The 21,044-nt window shown below is 27.3% G+C and overlaps 1 protein-coding gene across 7 annotated transcripts in view; it reads left to right on the top strand.

The window, feature by feature from the left end:
• LOC109603456 (RNA-binding protein Musashi homolog Rbp6) overlaps positions 1–21,044 on the top strand; it is a 419,447-nt gene that overhangs the window by 170,754 nt on the left and 227,649 nt on the right. For all 7 annotated transcript variants that reach the window (XM_049967660.1, XM_049967666.1, XM_049967661.1 and 4 more), the window contains one exon: positions 3,813–3,894. In XM_049967660.1, coding sequence (XP_049823617.1) covers positions 3,813–3,894 — 82 coding nt within the window. The remainder of the gene's footprint in view (positions 1–3,812; positions 3,895–21,044) is intronic.

The raw sequence follows: 21,044 nt of genomic DNA, 5'->3' as shown, positions 1-21,044 counted from the left end.
AATGGAAAATAATTATTTTATTTATGAACTCCATAAGAGAGAATAAAATTGTTTCTAACAATTTCCTGACTTTCTTAAAGTTATAAAATGGAATTTTAACTCAATTTCTACGACTTCAGAGTTTATTGAAGTTTATTGTTTATAGAAATTTTACTTAAATGAAAACTAATTCAATTTTAAAACCAATTTCAACCTATAAAATGATTTTTTTTATTAACGGACAGTATAACAATTAAGAAATCATTTTACTGAATAATTCTTGAAAGGAAAATCGAGATATGAAAATTCAGATTTCAATAGTAGGACTAAAAATCCAAAAATAGTTTTCTCAGAATAGACAAACAATAGTATTATCTATTTCTTATGAATGTACTAGATTTTAGCAATTTTCTACGTCTTCTTTTAAGATTAAATTACTTTCTGTAACTTCCAAATACATTTTTTTAATACTAGATATGGAGTTTATTAAATATTTTCAGTAATAATTAAATCATTTTTTTTTCTTGTCATATAAATCAAGATGTTCTGATTCCAATATTAGATATTAGAGTATAAAATATTATAAACAATTGTGAAATTATTAAGAAATTGATAATAAAATGTATATATGGCGAATTTTTGTGAGTTATTATTTCTTAAGAAAATAGTAAAATTTTGGCAATTTTTTGATTTTACAGTCTTAATATATAATTTCTTTTACTTTATATCTTTGTATATTTTTTTATAAATAATATAGTATAAACATTAATATTTTAAAAAAAATTCAGTATTTAATAATTTTAAAGTTTTTTTCTTGATTTTTTCACAAATAATTTCAATGTTTTTTCTAAATTATCTTAAAAGACATTTTATTAATAATTTTGAGTGATTTTAATAATAAAATTATTAAAATTGTCAAAATGATTAAATTATTATCTTTTTACATTTTTACATATAATTATTTATATTTTGCATATTTTTTTTATTTTTTATAAATGATATAATAAAAACAATCATTTGTCAGAAAATTTCAAGAATTTAATTTGTCCATTTCACTTATTTTGGCAAAAAGTAATCTTAAAGATTTTTTTATAAAATTCAATATAAATATTATTATTTTTTTAATTTCGAGTACTTAATTTGTTCTAAATTATGTTAAGAAAAATTTTATGGATAATTTTGTGATTCTGCTAATAAAATTAACAAAGATATAAAGATAAATAAAACAACATTTTATTCACCATAAATTTTATTAATCATAATTTTGAAATAACAATATTTTACAATTTTTTTACAATTTTATTTTTACATTTATATATTTTTTTATTTTACATTTTTTTGTAATTAATATTATCTAAATAAATATTTTTCAAAAAAAAATTAAGAATTTAATTTTTCCATTTGACTTATTTTGGCAAAAAATAATTTTAAAATTTTGTTATTATTTTGTTTTTCTAATAATTGAATGTAAACATTTATTTTTTAAAATATTTTGAGTATTTGTACCAAATTTTAATAATTTTGGAAACTTTTTGATTTTACCTTCAAATTAACATCCATAATTTTCAAATATATTTTTAGAATACAAAAATGGATATTTAATAAATGCATAAAATATTTTTGGTAATAACAAGGTCATCCAATCTATTTAAGTTTAATGTTAACAGAAACTTAATTTAAATAAAAACAATGTAACAATGGAGATTCCTGTTGTAGGATTAAAAATCATAAAATAATTATCTAAGAATGTCAAAAATTCTTTAAGAAACTAATAAAATATGGCATTTTTCGGTTCCTTTTTTTAATATATTATGACTGAAAAAATGTGTCGTCTTATAGATTTTATATGAAAATTTTTTAATATTTTAAAACCGACCATTAAATTAAATCTGTATAAAAAATCTTATCACAGTAACCCAATTGGATCATTTTTATAGTGGCAATAAAATTATGACGTGCAGATTCAACTTCCATACATTGTTAGAGTATTCGTATTATAAAAAGTCGATTCCATTTGATTAAAAGCCAAAGATGGGCAATGAGATTTTCCGTTTTCAATCGGGGCACAACAACAAGAGTCCGCAGCCCGAAGTTTTGTGTGTGTGCGCGTGCAAACTCGATGGAGTCGCCCCGTTGTGTGGAGTGTAGCCAAGAATTTTATTATAAAAGTACAAATACTGACTGTATGCAGTTATGTCGGATTCTTCCTACAAACTTTTTGCGCCCGGTCGAACATGTTTATGAGAAATTCTTTTTGCCAGACATGCCACCGTCCTTAAATATTCAGGAAATCCGCTAGACGAGTGCAGAACGTTGCGTATCACCCGTTCTGATCTGTAATCGTCGAGTTAACAGTTTACTGCCTTTTTTCCTTTAAACTTAAGAATTTTCTTGTAGCTTTTATGATTGAGTTTATCGTGATGAGTGGAAGTATATGTATTTTGCAGTTTCCTTTTTGAAAACTGAAAAAAGGCGAAGCCTATTGCATTTACGAGTTCAGTTGTTAATTTTAAAACCGTTATAAAAGTTTTCCAAGTCTAGTGGAAATTAATGTTTGTGTGTAATAGCCTGTAAATCTGAAAGTTTCCACAATTGCAACAATATATTATTTTTATACCGTATCGTGATTTCATACGGTGTAACTCTCGAAAGTGTTTTAAATCTAAAAACCGTGAACGTTTTATCAAAACTTGGTTTACATAAGAGCCCTTTTCTGATAATTTATGGCGGAACATAAAATAATAAAATATTTTTATGCTGCAAACATGACAAATGCCCCTCTAACGTTCAAATTGAAATATACTTTTAGCCATTGTGAGCGTGTTAATACGCTCGAGGATTTGTGCTTTGGAAAAAATATTTATGTTTATCTTGCCTTTATCTCCATACAATCCACGAATCTATCAAAAGAAAATTAGTTTTATATTTCATGCATATAAAAGAACAAGGCACCATTTATTTTGTCAGTATATTTTAATTTTAAAATTTCAACAAAAAATTATTTTTTTATTTAAATATGTAAATAATTAAAATTCTATTTAAATAAATTATAATAATACTTTGTATATTTTTACATTTACAACTTAAAAAATATATATTGTTGTCAGTAATAATTAAAAGTCTAATTTTCTGGATAATCCCATTCAGAAGTGTTACACAAGTGTTTAATTAATTGATGTTTTATGGGTATGATTTTTTAATTTTGAAAATATAAAAAACTTTAATATTTTGAATTTTTTTATTTAAATATGTTTTTAGGTAAATGAAATATAAAATATTTTTTGTCTTGTAAAAATTACATCATTAAATCATTTTTATATATAATAAATTTGCATTTTAAAGAATATATTCAATAAGAATTATAGAAATATTTTACTCACTGATCCTTACAAGAAATATATACAATACAAATATACAAAAATCCAGATTCCAATAATTATTAAGAGAAAATTAGTATTATATTTCATTCGTATAAAGGAATAAAATACAATTTATTTTATATATATGATATTTTAATTTTAAAATTTTATAAAAAAAAAATTTAATTTTTTGTTTAATGTAAATATTTGAAATATAATTTAAAAAATATATAAACTACTTTCAATAATAATTAAAAACTTATTTTAGTGGACAATCTCTGCTAGAAAAGCAAAAAAAAACAGTTTTTTTTTATTTTTAATTAATATAAAAATATTATCTATATGTAAGACACTTTTTTATATAAATAATTAAAATATAAATTAAATATTAACGTTACCTCATTTATTTTAATTTCCTTTTGAACAGCTTTTACGATTGTGTTAGAATATGGCTAATTAGTATTTTTTTTGCAGAAAGTTTACGAGAGTACTTTAGTAAATATGGAGACATAACCGAGGTCATGGTGATGAAGGACCCTGCTACAAGGCGGTCTAGGTAAGTCCTATACGAATATTAGCTACCACATCGAAGAAAACTAACTGAACAACTTAAACTTAAATTCCATTTTCCATTTAACTTACTTATAGTATTAATTACGATTACTGTGGCTTAACTAACTAATATAATATTAGAATTGTACGAGAAGTTATTATAATGTTTCCTTAAAATTGAAGCAGATAAATTTTCTATAACCCCCTGATGATATTTTAATGAAGTGAACGCAGCAAGGCTGTTGAAACTTGTTAACTTCATCTAGTTTTTCCTGGTCTCTGCGCCCGAGAAAATTAATCGACAACCCTCGTCAGGGGAAAATATGTCCTAAGTCCTCTAAAATAATTGGACGAGTGTAAAATGATTAATTTTAATTAAAGCGGTGCTCATTGAAGCCTGCAGATTAATCCACGGCCCTATGTCTAGTGTGGCAAGTTAAGACGCGAGAACCCGAAGCCCAGTTACGAGGGACAGGACAGTGGGCCGAGCTTTGGTGGGTTGTTCAGTTGGTTCGCTCGATGTGATGATGTCCCGATAAAGTTTTCCCACCACCATTTCTCGCTCCTTTTTGACGTATCGTCTTCTTAATAGATTCGGACTGAGACTATCTGGTAGTGACTGAAGTTCTCGGTCTGCCCCGAAATACGGCCGACCTGACAAACTTTGTTTATACTCACTTAGCGCGGGGATTTCCGTTAATTACTTTACTTTCCGGGGAGCGACGGAAAAATAAGCGCGTTTTGACAGTAAATAATGGGCCCCTTTCTATTAATTAGGACCGATTCGCGGAGTTTTCCTTTAAACGTCGAACTGTTTTAGTCTCACTGATAGTTCTTAAAAACTTCGGGTTCATGATGGACCGGCTTCGTTCTGCAGAAATAAGTGATTGTCACTTAGCTTTTGTAATTTCCTCAGTATTTCTGAGGGGGAATTTACAGTTTCATTTTTAAACATTACTGAGATAAAAGCCTTTTAAATTTATTTTCATATTTCGTTTATTATAAAAATTGCCGTAATTAGAATAAAAAATAATGTTTCTTATAAAAAATAATATAAATGATAGTAAAATAAAAATTGAACAAATTTTTTAATGTAATTAAATAAAGCAAGTTACTATATTTTTGTTTGTTTTACATTTTAACATAAATATCACAAGGCTGATTTATTGATAATTTTTAAAACATTTGAGAATAGTTTTTTAATAATTTTTCAACAAATTCTACAGAATTTCGTTCTACCGAAATAGGTAATTGTCCAGAAAGCTTTGTAATTTCCTCAGTATTTCAGTATTTATTTTCTTGGAAAAAGTCATTGAAATTTTAATTTTTTATACATATTTTTGAGTTTAAAATACAATTTTGGGAATATAAAAGAAATAAAAATTACCATATTTTGAAAGAAAAATAATATTTCTTATAAAAAATAATAATAAATTGAAATTTGAATCGAAAATTGTAATAAAATAAAACAAATTACAATATTTTGTTTAATTTTATATTTAAACATAAATAATATAAGACTGGGATCTCATTATTTATTTATAATTTTTAGAATTTTTGAGGAATGTTTTTTAATAATTTTTTCAACAAATTGTAAAGATTATCTTCAAAAACATTCTGCAAAAATAAGTAAATGTCCATTATCCTTTGATATTTTCTCAATATTTTAGGGGAAGGATTTATAATTTCATTTTAAGGAAAAAACAACTAAAGATTTTCGTTCTGCAAAAATAAGTAATTGTAACTTTATTTTCATATTTCATATTTTTAGGGAAAAAACCATACAAGTTTTTCATTTAAAAACACAATTTTGCTCAAAATTATCATAATTTGAAAGAAAATTAACATTTTAACTGTTATAAAATAAAGGATATTACTATTTTTTTACATTTAAATATAAATAATATAAAGGTACATTTATTTATAATTTTTAAAACTTGAGAATTTTTTTAATAATTTTTTGAACAAATTCTTAAGGTTTTCATACTTTAAAAATAAGTAATTGTCAAGAGGGAGGATTTATAATTTTATTTTCAAATATTTTTGGGGAAAAATTTTTATTTTTTTATGTATTTTTCATTTAAAAATACAATTTTGAAAAAATTAAATTAATAAATAAAATTTATTATAATTTGAAAGAAAAATTATATTTCTTCTTATTTATAAATAATAATATAAATAATAAAATAAAATTATTATTAAATGAATCAAATTACATATATATTTTGTTCTATTTTACATTTAAATTTGAGAATTGTTATTTTATAATTTTTTGGACAAATTCTAAAGATTGTCGTTCTACAAAAATAAATATTGTCCACTATTCTTTTAAATTTTAATATTAATACAATACAATACTTCTTATAAAAAATTACATGTGACTGTAATAAAATAAAGCAGTTATTTTCTGTTTAATTTTACATTTAAATATAAATAATACAAGTTTTTAAACATTTGAAAAATATTTTTCGGTCTTTAAAATATAATTTTGAAAATATTAAAGTAAAGAAATACAATATTTCTTACAAAAAATAATATACATGATAATAATTTAAAAATAGAATGATATTTTAATTGTAATTAAATAAAGCAACTTATTATACTTTGTCTTATTTTACATTTAAACTTAAATAATATAAGGTCTTCATTATTTACAATTTTTATAACTCTTGGGAAATGTTTTTTTATTCAATTTTTAGAGACTTTAGATTTTAATATGGGTTTTCAAAAGAAAATTTCATAATATTTGAAATATACATTTATAAAAATATAGTAATAATTAATTTATTTATTTTGATCAATAGAAAATTCGAAGAAAATTTCCGTTTAAATTTCCAGGAGTAGTTGTTAATCCAAATAATAGAATAAACAATTTCATTTTGGGGTTATAAATTTTAGTTAAAGTTATGGTGGATGCGCCACAATTATTAGTATTATAAATTATATAATTTGTATTTGTTTTAGTGTTAAAATGAAGATAGATTATAATTTAAAGTGTTAATTTACATTTTCATTTTCCCACTCGAACACCTCGTTCCCGGTGATGGTATGCAAATCGCTTCTGATCTGTTACTTTTTAACAATGCCCGCATACACACGCGAAAATTCATAAACGGTTGACGGGCGGGCTTGAATCTAATTTACCGAATTACCGTCTCGAACCCGATTAAAAGGGCCGGAATTGCCGTCGCGTCGCAGGTTCGGGGGGGCCGGCTGCAACCCGGCTGCAACCCGGCTGATATTTGCCGTGTGCATGCACCTGGGGGCGGCAATTTTCCCGTCGAACGGACGGGCTCCGTCCTCAGCCGGCAGCCGGGCACGATTCCACTATTTGCTATGGCGCCCGTAAAAGTGGAAGAATACAAATATTGAAGAATATTGCCGCACGTACCCAACATATATAAGTGTTTTGATCGTTTGACATAAATTTGTTGTCCGTAACTCGTGCAACATTACAGAAATTGCTGCACAATTTATATTTGAGTATCTCCGCATTACCGTACATGTACTTTGCCTTTTCAGTTTATTTACTGTCCTCGATTCCTGCCGGCGATAAGACGGTACATTTGTTTTGCGGTAAATTTCTGCAGATTTTTCTCTAAAAAGACCGATGTTTGTGGTGAAATTATTGCTAACGTGACGTGCCTGCCTCAAACCGCCGGAATTAGTTAGTACAGCGTGATATCAGCCACGTTTAAATTGATAACAATTGATTTAGCAAATTATTATTAAATCCTCAATCAATATTTGTAATTCTGGTCAGCCGGTTATGTATATTCTAACGCGTTCCTATTAAATTAACTAAAACAGTGCGGCATTAAAAGGATGAACGTAAAATATTTAAATAAAGCGCTGTTAGCCCCAGATTAAATTGATGTATTAGTTTGTCTAACTGGATTAACCGAATTAACCGTTTTATGTATAAATAATGAACCCCGAATTCCCCACAAAATCCGGAATATCTATTGATTTGTTGGAGGTACGCCTATTTTTGATAAACTTAATATCCGTCAATAATGCAACGTTAACAAGTTAAGAACAACATAAAGTTATTTTCAAGGCTCCGAGGTCGGATTGTGTTCATGATTTATTTATTCCGACCAGCAATAAACATTTACCGAGCATTTGGTGAAGTTTCACAGATTTATTTCCGTCAATAAAGTGGAGCGATGAAAAGAATTACTTTGTACATAATTTTATACCAATCAATGGGCAATATAAATTTAATTTTATTGCTGCAAAAATTTATTACGGTTTCATGGCATACTCGAGACGTCGCACGAAAAATACTTTCTTTAAATATAAGTCAGTCTTTCGGGACGTTTTAAAGGCGCACATGTGAATGATGTCGAGATAATGCAAACATGTGCGTCTATTCCAGTAAATACGAAACATATTGCCTGAGGAAAGTAAGGCAGAAAAAATTGGCAACGGCACTACAGTATAAAAACATACTGTCTGTGCGTGGGGTATTATTTTATAATATAAAATGTGTTACTCCAAACAATTTTGGAATTTTTTTTCTTATTTAAAAATTATCATAATTTGATATTTCTTATACATAATTGAGTAATGACAATTCCAATTAATGAAAATGATAATGATTTTATGATTAAATGTTTGAATAATAGTGTAGTATAAAAATTAAGAATTATAATCACAAAAAAAAAAAATAAATAATGATTTATGAGAATTATGAGAAAGAACTATTTGAATAATTTAATTTTTTTATTATTATTTTCTTTAAATAGTAAAATGATTTGATTCCTTTACAATTAAAAATATAATTTAAAAAAATTGTAGTTGAGTATTAAAGTAATAAAAATAAAAATGATCATAATTAGAATGAAAAATAATATTTCTTAAAAAAATAATTTAAATAATTATGAAATAATAATTAAATAAATTTTAAAGTTTTAAAATAAATGCAGTTACTATATTTTGTTTTATTTTACATTTTAACATAAATAATACAAGACAATGGTCTCTACATTTGTTTATAATATTTAAAACTTTTGAGGAAAGATTTTTTAATATTTTCAACAAATTCTGGAGATTTTTATTCTGTAGAAGTAACTAATTATTATTTGTAATTTCCTCGGCATTTTAGTGGGAGGATTTACAATTTTTTTTAACATTTTTAGGGATAAATCATTTAAATTTTTTTGTATTTTTCAATTAAAAATACAATTTTGTTGAATAACTGTTAAGTAAATATTAAAGTAATAAAAATTACCATAATTTCAAAGAAAAATAATTTCTTATATGTAGTTAAATAATAATAATTCCAATTAATCAAAATTTTTAAAGGAATTTTTCTATTTGAATAATAAAAAATTTAGGTTTTTTTTTCGATTATTTTTAAAATAAATTGCATGGTAAAATGATTTGATTCCCTTTCAATTAAAAATATAATTTAAAAAATTTATAATTGGGTATTAAAGTAATAAAAATTACCATTATTACAATAAAAAATAATATTTCTGATAAAAAAATAATTTAAATGATAATGATAAAGAATAAATTTTTAATGTTTTAAAATAAAGTCAATTACTATATTTTGTTTTATAATTTTTAAAACTTTTAAGAAAAGATTTTTTTAATCATTTTTCCAACAAATTCTGTAAAAATAAGTAATTGTCCATGATCCTTTGTAATTTCCTCAGAATTCAGAGAGAGGGTTTATTATTTTATTTTTAAACATTTTTAGGATTCTTACAATAAATATTTTCTTATTTTTTTTTTTTTTTTTTTTGATTTTATGATAAAATATGAAAATTAGATATTTTAAATAACGTAAATTTAATATTCCTTTTTATTTAGACATTTGAAAACAATTGAAAATACATATTAAAAAAAATAAGTAATTATTTAATTCGATATATTTAATTATATACTTATATATATGATTATTAGTTTTTTTAAATAACTTAATTTTTTATATTGAAAACATTTTTAGGAATAAAATTATCATAATAATTTGAAGGAAAATATGAAAATTAGAAATTTTTAATAACGTAAATTTAATGTACCTTTTTATTTAAACATTTGAAAACAATTGAATATACGTATTAAAAAAATTAAATAATTATTTAATTCTATATATTTAATTATATATTTTTAAATGATTTTTTATTAAAATTTTACAGTTTTTTCGAATGATTATTAGTTTTTTTAAATAACTTAATTTTTTATATTGAAAACATTTTTAGGAATAAAATTATCATAATTTGAAGGAAAAATAATATTAATTAATCAAAATTTTTAAGGTAATGAACTGTATTGACTCTTTTCCTAAATTAATATTTTATTTATAAATTTAAATACTCATATTCGATTTTAATGTTAAATAATTAAATACTCAGATTTGGATTATAATGGTAATTGATTGAATAATAATAATTCCAATTTATCAAGATTTTTAAAAGCTTCTAATTATTATATTTGTTAATAAAGTTTTTAACAAAACCACTTGAAAATAATTGAAATATTTTTTTTCATTGTGATAAATATTAGTTGGACTGGGTGGAGGTTGAGACCACCCGGATTCGTCCGTCACCATAAATCATACAAGTCATTGACACAAAGCAAATTTGCCCTAAGATTTATAACAACACAAGTTTTGTTTACGAAGTCCATTAATAATTTAAATGCATAGCAGGCATTTAGTATGCGCTAGATTGTAGATTAAGACCACATTCGGTATGTTAATAGGCCGAAGCATAAATGACAAGACATAAAATAATAGAGAAATTGTATCAGATACTATTTGAAAAATAATTTTACGATCTAAGCAAAATTGCCGTGTAGCGAATATGAAAATTTATGATAATGCGCCCGTATTATCGTTACCTGGCATGTACACTTAATTATTTTCAATTTACACGGGCTCGTATTTACATTAAATATTTGCCTTTATTACTTGTATATTTGCATAATTATATCCAGCTCATTTGTTTGACCCTTTGCCTTTTGACGCCTTTTACCCCGGCGTGGGCCTGCGACAAATACGATATGACAGTGAAAACGTCAATTTCAACTTTTTAAGCCGTGACCGATGCAACAACGGCCCCGTTTTATTTCACGTTTTTAAGTGTCCGAATAAAACTAATATAAAACGTTGATAATTCGTTCGTTCGCGAACCGATGGCGCATTTATTGTCGGGGGCAGCGTTTTTATTTTCCAAGTGCGTGCAGTAAATTGGCGAGATTAGCGGCACATTGTCCGGCACAAATTGCATCCCGCATCCACGTTCGGGGGCACATAACAATGTATCAAAACGTTGGTAACAATTCGGTTTCGGTCCCGATGTCGGTTTGTTTATTTTAATCCCGCAACGCGCTGACAATATAACATTTCAGAAAGTTAATAGTTCAGTAATGAAATGTCACAATGCGCCGCCCATACGCGGCCGCGGCACTAATGAGAATGATTAAAATTGAACGGCAACACTATTTATTATTGGTTTCGGCAACCTGAAACGAACGCACGACCGCCGAATTTGTTACGCCTGCTTCCACTAATTTTACTTGTTTTCCTGTTCCTCCGCAATTTATTTCCCTCCGACTTCGCCGCTCCACAATGCGTTTGTAAATTACTAAATTTGGTTTACTGATTCCATTGCTGTGCGCTGTTTATCACTGTTGATTGCCGTTGTTCTAACATTCAATGTGCACCCAAAAAATTGACGCATAATTTAATTTCATTATGATTCTGTTAAACAATTTCAGAATTTAATCCTCTCTTTAAATATATGTTGTCTGTCTGAAATATTGTTTAAAAATATAGAAATTGCTTTAAAATCAAAAATGTAAAATCCAGATTTATAACAAAAAGAAAGATTTCTATATTTTTTAAAAAAATTGTATGATAAAATTATTTGTTCGTTTTCCAAAATATATATTCTAAATATTTGAAAATTTACATTTATTGTGGGATAATTATTTTTTTTTAAACGTTTTAATTGTAATGATAAATAATTGAATATTAGTAATACCAATTAATCAACATTTAAGGTATTTTTGTATTTGAATAAATTAATTCTTTTTTAAAATTTTGTATAGTGAAATAATTTGATTTCTTTTCCAAAGTCTCTACTATATTCGAAAACTCACATTTATTGGGGACAATTATTTTTTTTTAACGTTACGTTTTTAGATAAATAATAATAATATCAATAATATCAATAATAATTTCAATTAATCAACATTTTTTAAGGCATTTTGTTTTAATTATTTTGTTATTTTATTTTATAACGTATTCTAAAATGTAATAAAAAAATTAAGCAATTATTTAATATGATTATTATATATATTATTATATAATTATATACTTTATTATTTTTGAATATTTTTTTTCTTAAAGTAATACAGTTTTTCCGATTTAGTATTGCTTTTCAAATAATTCATTGTTTAATTATATTTATTATTTTTGAATACTTTTGATTAAAAATTTACAGGTTTTTTGAATATTTTTATTATTTTAAGAAAATTTACGAGTATATCTATTTAATTATACATTAAAAATCTTACTATTTTATTCATAATTGATTTAATTTTGTTAATTACATATTTACTAATTTTAATTAGAAATTTTCAGTTTTTTCAAATATTATTAAATATTTTGTCATTTATAATTACAATTAAATAATTATTTAATTTGATTTTTTTAATTATATCTTTATTATTATTTTAAGAAAATATAGATCTAATTATTTAAAAATTTTTGATTTATTATGTTTATTTAGTTTTTTTATTATATCAATTTTTCAACTTTTCAGTGATTTAATTTATTTAATATTTTATAAATAAGTAATAATTTTTTTTAAACTTATTGCAACATATTTAATTTATCTGTTGATATTACATATTTGGCACAACTTCTAATTTTAAATATTATCATTTGACTGTAACTTAAATTTTTAAGCAATTCCTAATATAAGAAAGAGATTAATTATTTGATTCAATTTTTGAAAATATATATTTTATTATTTTTAATTAAAAATTTTCAGTTTTTTCGACAAAATAATAGTTTTTTAAGTAACTTCTAATCCAATTTTTTATACATTAAAAATTCTTGATTTATTATGTGTATTCAAAGTTTATTTAATTATTTCACCTTTCCAAATAATTCAGTTATTTCAGTATTAAATTGAATTATTTCAAATTCAATCTCTAATGATTTTTTAATTATTGGATCAAGTTATTCTATGATTTTAAATATTATTAAACATATATTTTATATATTTTTTAATATATGTATAATCTATATTTAAATATTCTAAATTAAATAAATTACAAACTTTCAACATTTTCAAAAATGTAAAGGAAAAGGTATATAGAAAAAATGCTTCACTGTTATAATGTAAGAGTAAAAATCAAGTTGTAAAATCGATACTATTATGTAACCAAATATTTCTCCGTGTTTACTGATTACATGGTTAATGAAACTCCTGATGTAATAATTGTAGCAAACATAGTGAAAATGTTACTGCGATACATTTAAAAATAGATGATGTTGTTCGTAACGAACGCGGGTTCTGCGGAAAAATACGGTTTCGCAGTCCGTTCGAAAAACTAATGGCAAAACAAACATCGAAACACACAAACAATCCGACCGAAGCCGGAGAGTATGATGTGGAAACAGTCCTTGATTTCCATAAAGAACGTATTAGTTACAGAACGTAACCGTTCATGATTCTGGATTTACGACGAGTCCATTTGACTATATCTGCCCGGCATCATCTCGCGAGCAAAATGATATTCTTATCCTTTCGACCGCCTTATAAGGAACTGGGCGCACACACATACACAGAGGAAAACTGCACTCGTTCCAAGAAACAAAGACCGACGCATAATTCCTGAAACGGTCGGAATTATTGCCGGCATAAATCGCGCCCGTTACGAGAAATAATTTTCAGGAAAGCGCGGCCTGAATTATCGTGCGAAACCGTGCGGTTTTATTGCGGAATTATACCAGATGCACATGAGGTTTGATTGGTTTCGCCGGAGATGTCTCCCGGTCTCCGGTCTGGATCAATTGGGGATTTATTCGGTTTATCGGCAGATATGTTGCACGTTGTTTATTACGTTTCCTGCGAATAAATATCTGTATGCGTTTTAATAAACAGAGACCTCGTTTTTATTGTTCCATTCCTTTATTTTTAATGGTCGTAAAACTGCTGCGAACGGTATAATTTACTGATTCTTAATGGTTATTTTTGATGCATTAAGTGATATTAAAAATAACGTATCTTAGTTGCAGGAATTTAATAATTAATTTAATTTGATTGCCTATTTTTTTTAAACTATTTTTATTAATAATCTAATAATTAACAAACCATACCAATTATTATTGATTATTATTAATGTTTTCTGAAAACGTGAAAAATAAACGTATATACTCTTTGTATATTTATTTAAAAATAGGTTTTTATTTATAATTGTTACGAGACATCTTAAAAAATATTGTTTTTCTAATTAGTGTATAATTTTACTACTTCTAATTATAAAAATATAAGACTACTGTTGAATCTATAGTGAAATTTAGCTATTGAACACTAGATGTCGCCATCTTCATTTTAATTCCAGTGCGCATGATCATATTAACCTTTCAAGGACAATTATAAAAGCCTAATCTTTAATATTGATCACATGTGTTAAAATATTGAGTGTCTAAAATTTAACCACGGGTTAAACTCGTTAAAAGCAATAACTTTCTCAAATACATTTTTTGCGAAAAATCCTTATTTTGGACTTATTTTTTTAGGTTTTTACTATCCCACCACTGGAGTATAAAAGTGTGCAAATAAATAAATCATTTATAACTATGTATTATAATAATATTAGATGACTAAATAAACCATTTTTCATAAAATTTAAAATTATTTTTTCTTAAACATTCCAGTAGCATATAGTAAAAAAGATTAAAAATAATCCAAAATATGATATTTTCAAAAAAACTACTTGAGAAAGTTATTATTTTACCCGTGGTTAAATTTTCGGCACTCATTTTCCTAAACAGGCTGAGAATCTATAGTGAAATTTATCTATTAAACATTAGATGTCGCCACATCAATTTTAATTCCAGTGCGCATGATCATCTTTAATATTGATCACATGTCTTAAAATATTCTCCTGTTTGAATTACTTTGAGTAATTATGGTAATATCCATTTAAAAATTAGAAATTCGTGTAATTAATTTCCACATCTCGTGCCATCTGTTGATTTGGCGGGCCACGGAATTCTGGCGCGGCCCCCGTCCAATTTAAATATTTTAATAAAAGCGAAGCGAATCTCGGCGGACACACGCAAGCCCCCGGCTTATTAAAATGCCAGAATTCAGCGGGGGCATATATAAGAAAGCGCCGGAAGTCGGTCGCGGAATTTCCGGTCGGCCCGGTAAAAAGCGGGCGGACGGGACGCGCTCTCGTGGCCGCCTGTCGCGATCTCCGCGGAACGCTTTCTTAATGACATTTTAATGAATCCTGATTAGTAATAAATTGCAGGCCGACGGAACGAGACGAGTCGCACAACGTTAAGGAGATACGCTCGACAAAAACGCGAACGATTTTCTTAAATTGTTTTTAATTGATGCTAACGTGCCGCCGTCAATTAATTTCCTATTAGATACATTGTTCGGTGGACGCGCTGGAAGTACGGTGTCGATATTAGGGTAAAATTGCGCGGCCATTAACTGCGAGCCTCGGAATTTATTTTAATTACGGCGGAAAACATGGATTGTTTTGCCGGTTTTTGGGGGTTTTAAACCGGAATCTGGACCGACGTGTCGCGTAACGGTCCGATTTTACGTGATAACAACGGATGGTTTTTAATTTAATATATAAATTTTCCTGAAACATAATGCTAACGCGATTAAACGCTCTCGACCAGAAAGAACAGTACAATTCAATTTGGCTAATGCGCATAAATTTTAAAATAACTAGCGTGTTATTTATAGAAAAAGAGTCAGATTAAAGGCTTTAAGAGCATTAAAAAAAGGGTAAATTGATATGGATATTTTTTAATCACTCAGTGTGAGACTGGGATTCGGTATTTTATGGATTTACACTCAATAATTGACCTCTTTAGCTCAAATGAACATCGATTTATGTTTTAGTTGGCCCCCACAAAATTTATTACAATTATTTAAAACTACCCCACACGGAAAAAAAAACGTTCCCGTTTCGTTAAACATAAATAATTCATATATAAATTTAGATTCTCATTCATCCATGAAAGTTGCAAAGGAAAATTGAATTTAAAAGGAATAAAAATGTGAGAGTGTACGTAAAGGTGTGGCGTTACCAGTGAACTAACAATATTAAACTTCTTAAGGTCGTATGGGGTTTGTTACCGGCATCGCTCGAAAATACAGAGCGGGACTCCCAACGAATCCACGCTGCACAAATACTAATCAATTATGGATATCCTTTCAACAATATTTTCCTGAAATATTAGATTTATACCCAACAAAGTTAAAATTTATTAATACTGTTAAACATAAATAAAAATATTATATAGTAAATTATCATTAATATAATTTATCAAACTGAACCTGAATAATTTTTATTGGTTATACTTATTATGATGCTTTTTAATCTTGGGCATGCGCAATTGATGTCATTGGAGCACCATCTAGTGAAATTTTTGCGAATAAAGGTAATTAGAAGGATTGTATGATATTTGAATTTACGATTTTTTAATAAAATAATTTGATTTTCAATTAAATATATAATTTTTTAGCATTCAAGGCTTTCTTAAAATATCTTAGTGAGACACCTGTATATATTATTTAATGAAATAACATAAAAATTGTGTTACTTTTATTTTAGTTGTACTATTTTTTTTAAGAAGGATAATCACATTTTGAAATTATAACTAGAATCACTTTTATAATTTCTAAACGTGCTCAAGTACTTAAAAAGACCTTGGTAATAATTAAATAAATAAAATCTGGTAAAAAAGCCATGAGAGAAAATGGGGCAGACTTTAGATAGTCCCTGCCTGTAGAAATATTTTTGGACTGTAATTTTTGGTCAGACACTATACTCCTATTGCTGACATGCGCATTACCAAAGAACTAAATGTGGCGCCATCTATTATAAATATGTCAAATTAAAGTAAGTATTTTACTCACAATAAGACAAGTTTGTGATTTTATCATCATTATAATTGAGTTGGTTCACATGAAAACAACTAATTCAATAGGAAGATAATATTGATAATATTGATTGATTGATAAATTTGTTTAAAAGTTTATAAACTTCTAAGTAATTAGTTTGATAGAAGAGGTCTGACTATGCCATTAGATGACGCTTCATTTATTTCAGTACCATTAATATTAATAATTATGGGTGTTAGAAATTGGCCCTGAAAGACTTAATCACACATTTATTTCATATAACTTTGCTCAGGATTTAACGACGTGCGGATTAATTAAAGTAAGTATCGAACGTATTTTAATCAAAATTTAACATCGGCAACGCTTCGTTAATTAATGCATCGTACGTAATTTTGAAGTACGAAGAAGTAACGTTGAAGGGTGCAAAATTGTGCGCGTCCCGCCCTGCACGAAGTAGAACCGAAGACAAGACGGCAATAACAAGCTACTCCATATGTAACTTTCATGTATATTCTGGTGAAGAATAGAACAGAAACAGCGTAGGAACAAAGCCCCTGGAGTAAACACTCTTCACTACTCTACACGGAGGTTTGCGATATAAAATCTCGCACAGAAAACCAATGTATATTTATCAACGTCATACGGGCATAATTCAATTCAGAATACGGCCTCGCTTTAATTATTTTCGCTCGGTGCGCGGGCAAATTATTCCGTTGTCGGATTTTAAATTTCGGGTCCTTGAGTGGATCCTCGGGGATTTTTTCGACGGCGGTCCGGGACGGACGACGCTTTAATAGATTGTGGCGAGGCGCGTCCGGCCGTAATTCAAAACGCATAAACGTCAAATAACAATTGCAGATCCGTATCGGAACTAATTTAGTGCGATGACCATTGTTGCCGCCGGGTTTAATATCAAGTCGTCGTAATCTGGCCGTCATAATGATCCCCCCCCCCTCTCGCAGTCCTTATCCGATTATGCTAATTTCGCGCTGCGTCCGACAGATAGCGCCCAGACGAATCTCGGCAACGAAGAGGAGATCGCGAAAACGCACAGTACACTGCCTCCAATTTCTACGTGGAGAAGTTTTTAATCGAATAAGTTATTATCCCTTTGACATGCAAATTGGGGGGACGGCGACGCAACAATGGTTGTAATTTCCAAAGTATCAACTTGTGGTGGACAGACTGTTAGTCGATCAATAAGTCCTTGGTTAGTACCACCATTGAGAGGTGACACATTACTTCATCATAGTTACAAGAGGCTGCTAACATCCTGAAGATATCAGATACAAATGGTGTTAAAAGCTTTAATAAAATCATCATAGACAATGGTCAAGTGATGTTACGAAGGATAGCTGTAATTTTAAAAATATCTGACACAAAAATGATGTTCAGAGCTTTAACTAAATCATCATAGACAATGATAAAGTGATGTTACGAGAGATATGTGACATCCTGAAGATATCAGATATATAAATGATGTTGAGAGCTTTAATAAAATCAGTACAGACAATGGTAAAGTCAAGTTACAAGGGATAGCTGACATTCTGAAGATATTAGACAAATAAATGATGTTGTGAGGTTTATTAAAATAATCATAAATAATGGTAAAGTGCAGTTACGAGGAATAGCTGTCACCCTGAAGATACCAGACACATAAATGATGTTGAGAGCTTTAGCAAAATCATCATAAATAATGGTAAAGTGATATTATGAATGATAGCTAATATCTTGAAGATATTAGACATAAATTGTGTTAAAAGCTTTAATAAAATCATCATAGACAATGGTAAAATGAAGTTATGGGGAATAGCTGTAATTTTGAAGATATCAGACACAAAAATGATGTTCAGAGCTTTAGCTAAATCATCATAGATAATGATAAAGGGATATTACGAGAGATAGGTGACATCCTGAAGAGATCAGACACATAAATGGTGTTGAGAACTTTAATAAAATCAGTATATATAATGATAAAGTAACATTAGGAGAAATAAATGTCATCCTGAAGATAACAGACATACAAATAATGTTGGGAGCTTTAATAAAATCTTCATAGATTTAATAAAATGACGTTATAATAGATATTACACGCATAAATAATGTTGAGGACTTTGTGAAAATCAGCGTAGATATCGTTTAATGTATTCCTACTATTTTGTAAAAACATTTAGACATGAAAATGGGTTGGGAATTAAATCAGGGACCTATTAATAGTCGTGTTTGACACATAAATTTACTAGATACGTTGCAACAATGGTTGTAATTTCCAGAGTATCAACTTATGGTGTACAGAGTACATCATTAAAGTTAGCAAACGATGCAGTACAAATACAAATTGCGTTAAAGACGAACAGTAATAACAGTAAGCATAAAATTTATTGGAATGTAATGATGGAAATCGCTATTTTATCCGTAAATATTTACGCGCACTACTTTCAATCCGACAGTGGGTAAAACGGTAAAGCCATATTTACCGAGCATATACATTACATGAATTTTAGATAAATGGCAAACATTTGAAAAGGGCGCTTCCACGTGAATATCGAATGGCGCGGCGTTAAAAATTGAACGAATCAACTCAATATATAAATTGTGAATTGGAATATGGAACCCGGTCCGTTTTTGTACGTGTGTGTGTGTGTATTTTTTTTTATTCCGGCTCGAACTGAGGGCGGAAAATCCGTGAGGGGTTCGAGGTGGCTCGTGACGCTCTGCAATATTGAAGAGGTTTACCGAATGCCTCACTCTTTGCTTGCTTGCCTGCTACGCGGTCTGCAACGGCTTCTTTGATTCGGAAAATTGAAAACCCAACCGAATATATTTTCCGAACCCCCGTGTTCTTTACTTTATCGCGGAATGCATTTTTATTAATAATACCGCCGGCGGACCCGCACCGGTGTTATTGCCAGAATAAAATGCGTGGAAAATCAAATTTGTTAATATTTACCTTCGGGATATTACAAATGTATAAAACGTGGATTACAAAAAGTCATAACCAATCAAATTTAAATATTTAATTTGCTTTCCCTGTAAAACAATGATGAAAATTTGGTTTTATGTAATTATGGTATATACTCGGTGATAATAAATGATTGACCGTGTCCCTCCCTTGAGAAATGATGACATACAATATATAATTATGTTATGGATTATAAATATTTCTTTATGTAGTACCAAATCAATTTTAAGTAATTCATATACTATTAATAATGATAAAAATAATTTTAAGTAGTAAGAAGAGGAAAAAACAAAATATGAATGTAAGAACAAGTTTGAAGAAGGTGGTACCACAATTAAATTTATAAATTTAATTTCCTTTTATCATAAAACATTGCAGAAATTGATGAAAATTTAGATTTACGTAATTAAGGATATACTCAGCGATTAAAAATATCTGACCATACCTCCCAGTGGAAAAATGATGATATATAATGTATTATGTTAAGAAGTATGAATATTTCTTTATTAAAATATGTACTACCAAATCATTTTTAAGTATTTCATATACTATATTAAAATATGTAGCATCAAATCATTTTTAAGTATTTCAAATACTATTACTAAGAATAAAAATGTTTTTAAATAATAGGAAGAAGTAAAAACAAAATATAAATGTAAGGACAAGTTTGAAGAAAGTGGTACCACAATTAAATTTATAAATTTAATTTCCTTTTATCATAAAACATTGCAGAAATTGATGAAAATTTAGATTTACGTAATTAAGGATATACTCAGCGATTAAAAATATCTGACCATACCTCCCAGTGGAAAAATGATGATATATAATGTATTATGTTAAGAAGTATGAATATTTCTTTATTAAAATATGTACTACCAAATCATTTTTAAGTATTTCATATACTATATTAAAATATGTAGCATCAAATCATTTTTAAGTATTTCAAATATTATTACTAAGAATAAAAATGTTTTTAAATAATAGGAAGAAGTAAAAACAAAATATAAATGTAAGGACAAGTTTGAAGAAAGTGGTACCACAATTAAATTTATAAATTTAATTTCTTTT

This window comes from Aethina tumida, chromosome 5 (assembly GCF_024364675.1).
Source record: "Aethina tumida isolate Nest 87 chromosome 5, icAetTumi1.1, whole genome shotgun sequence".
NCBI classification, from domain to species: Eukaryota; Metazoa; Arthropoda; class Insecta; order Coleoptera; family Nitidulidae; genus Aethina; species Aethina tumida.
Note: the sequence above shows the minus strand (reverse complement) of the source record. Positions and strands in the feature narration are given on the sequence as shown.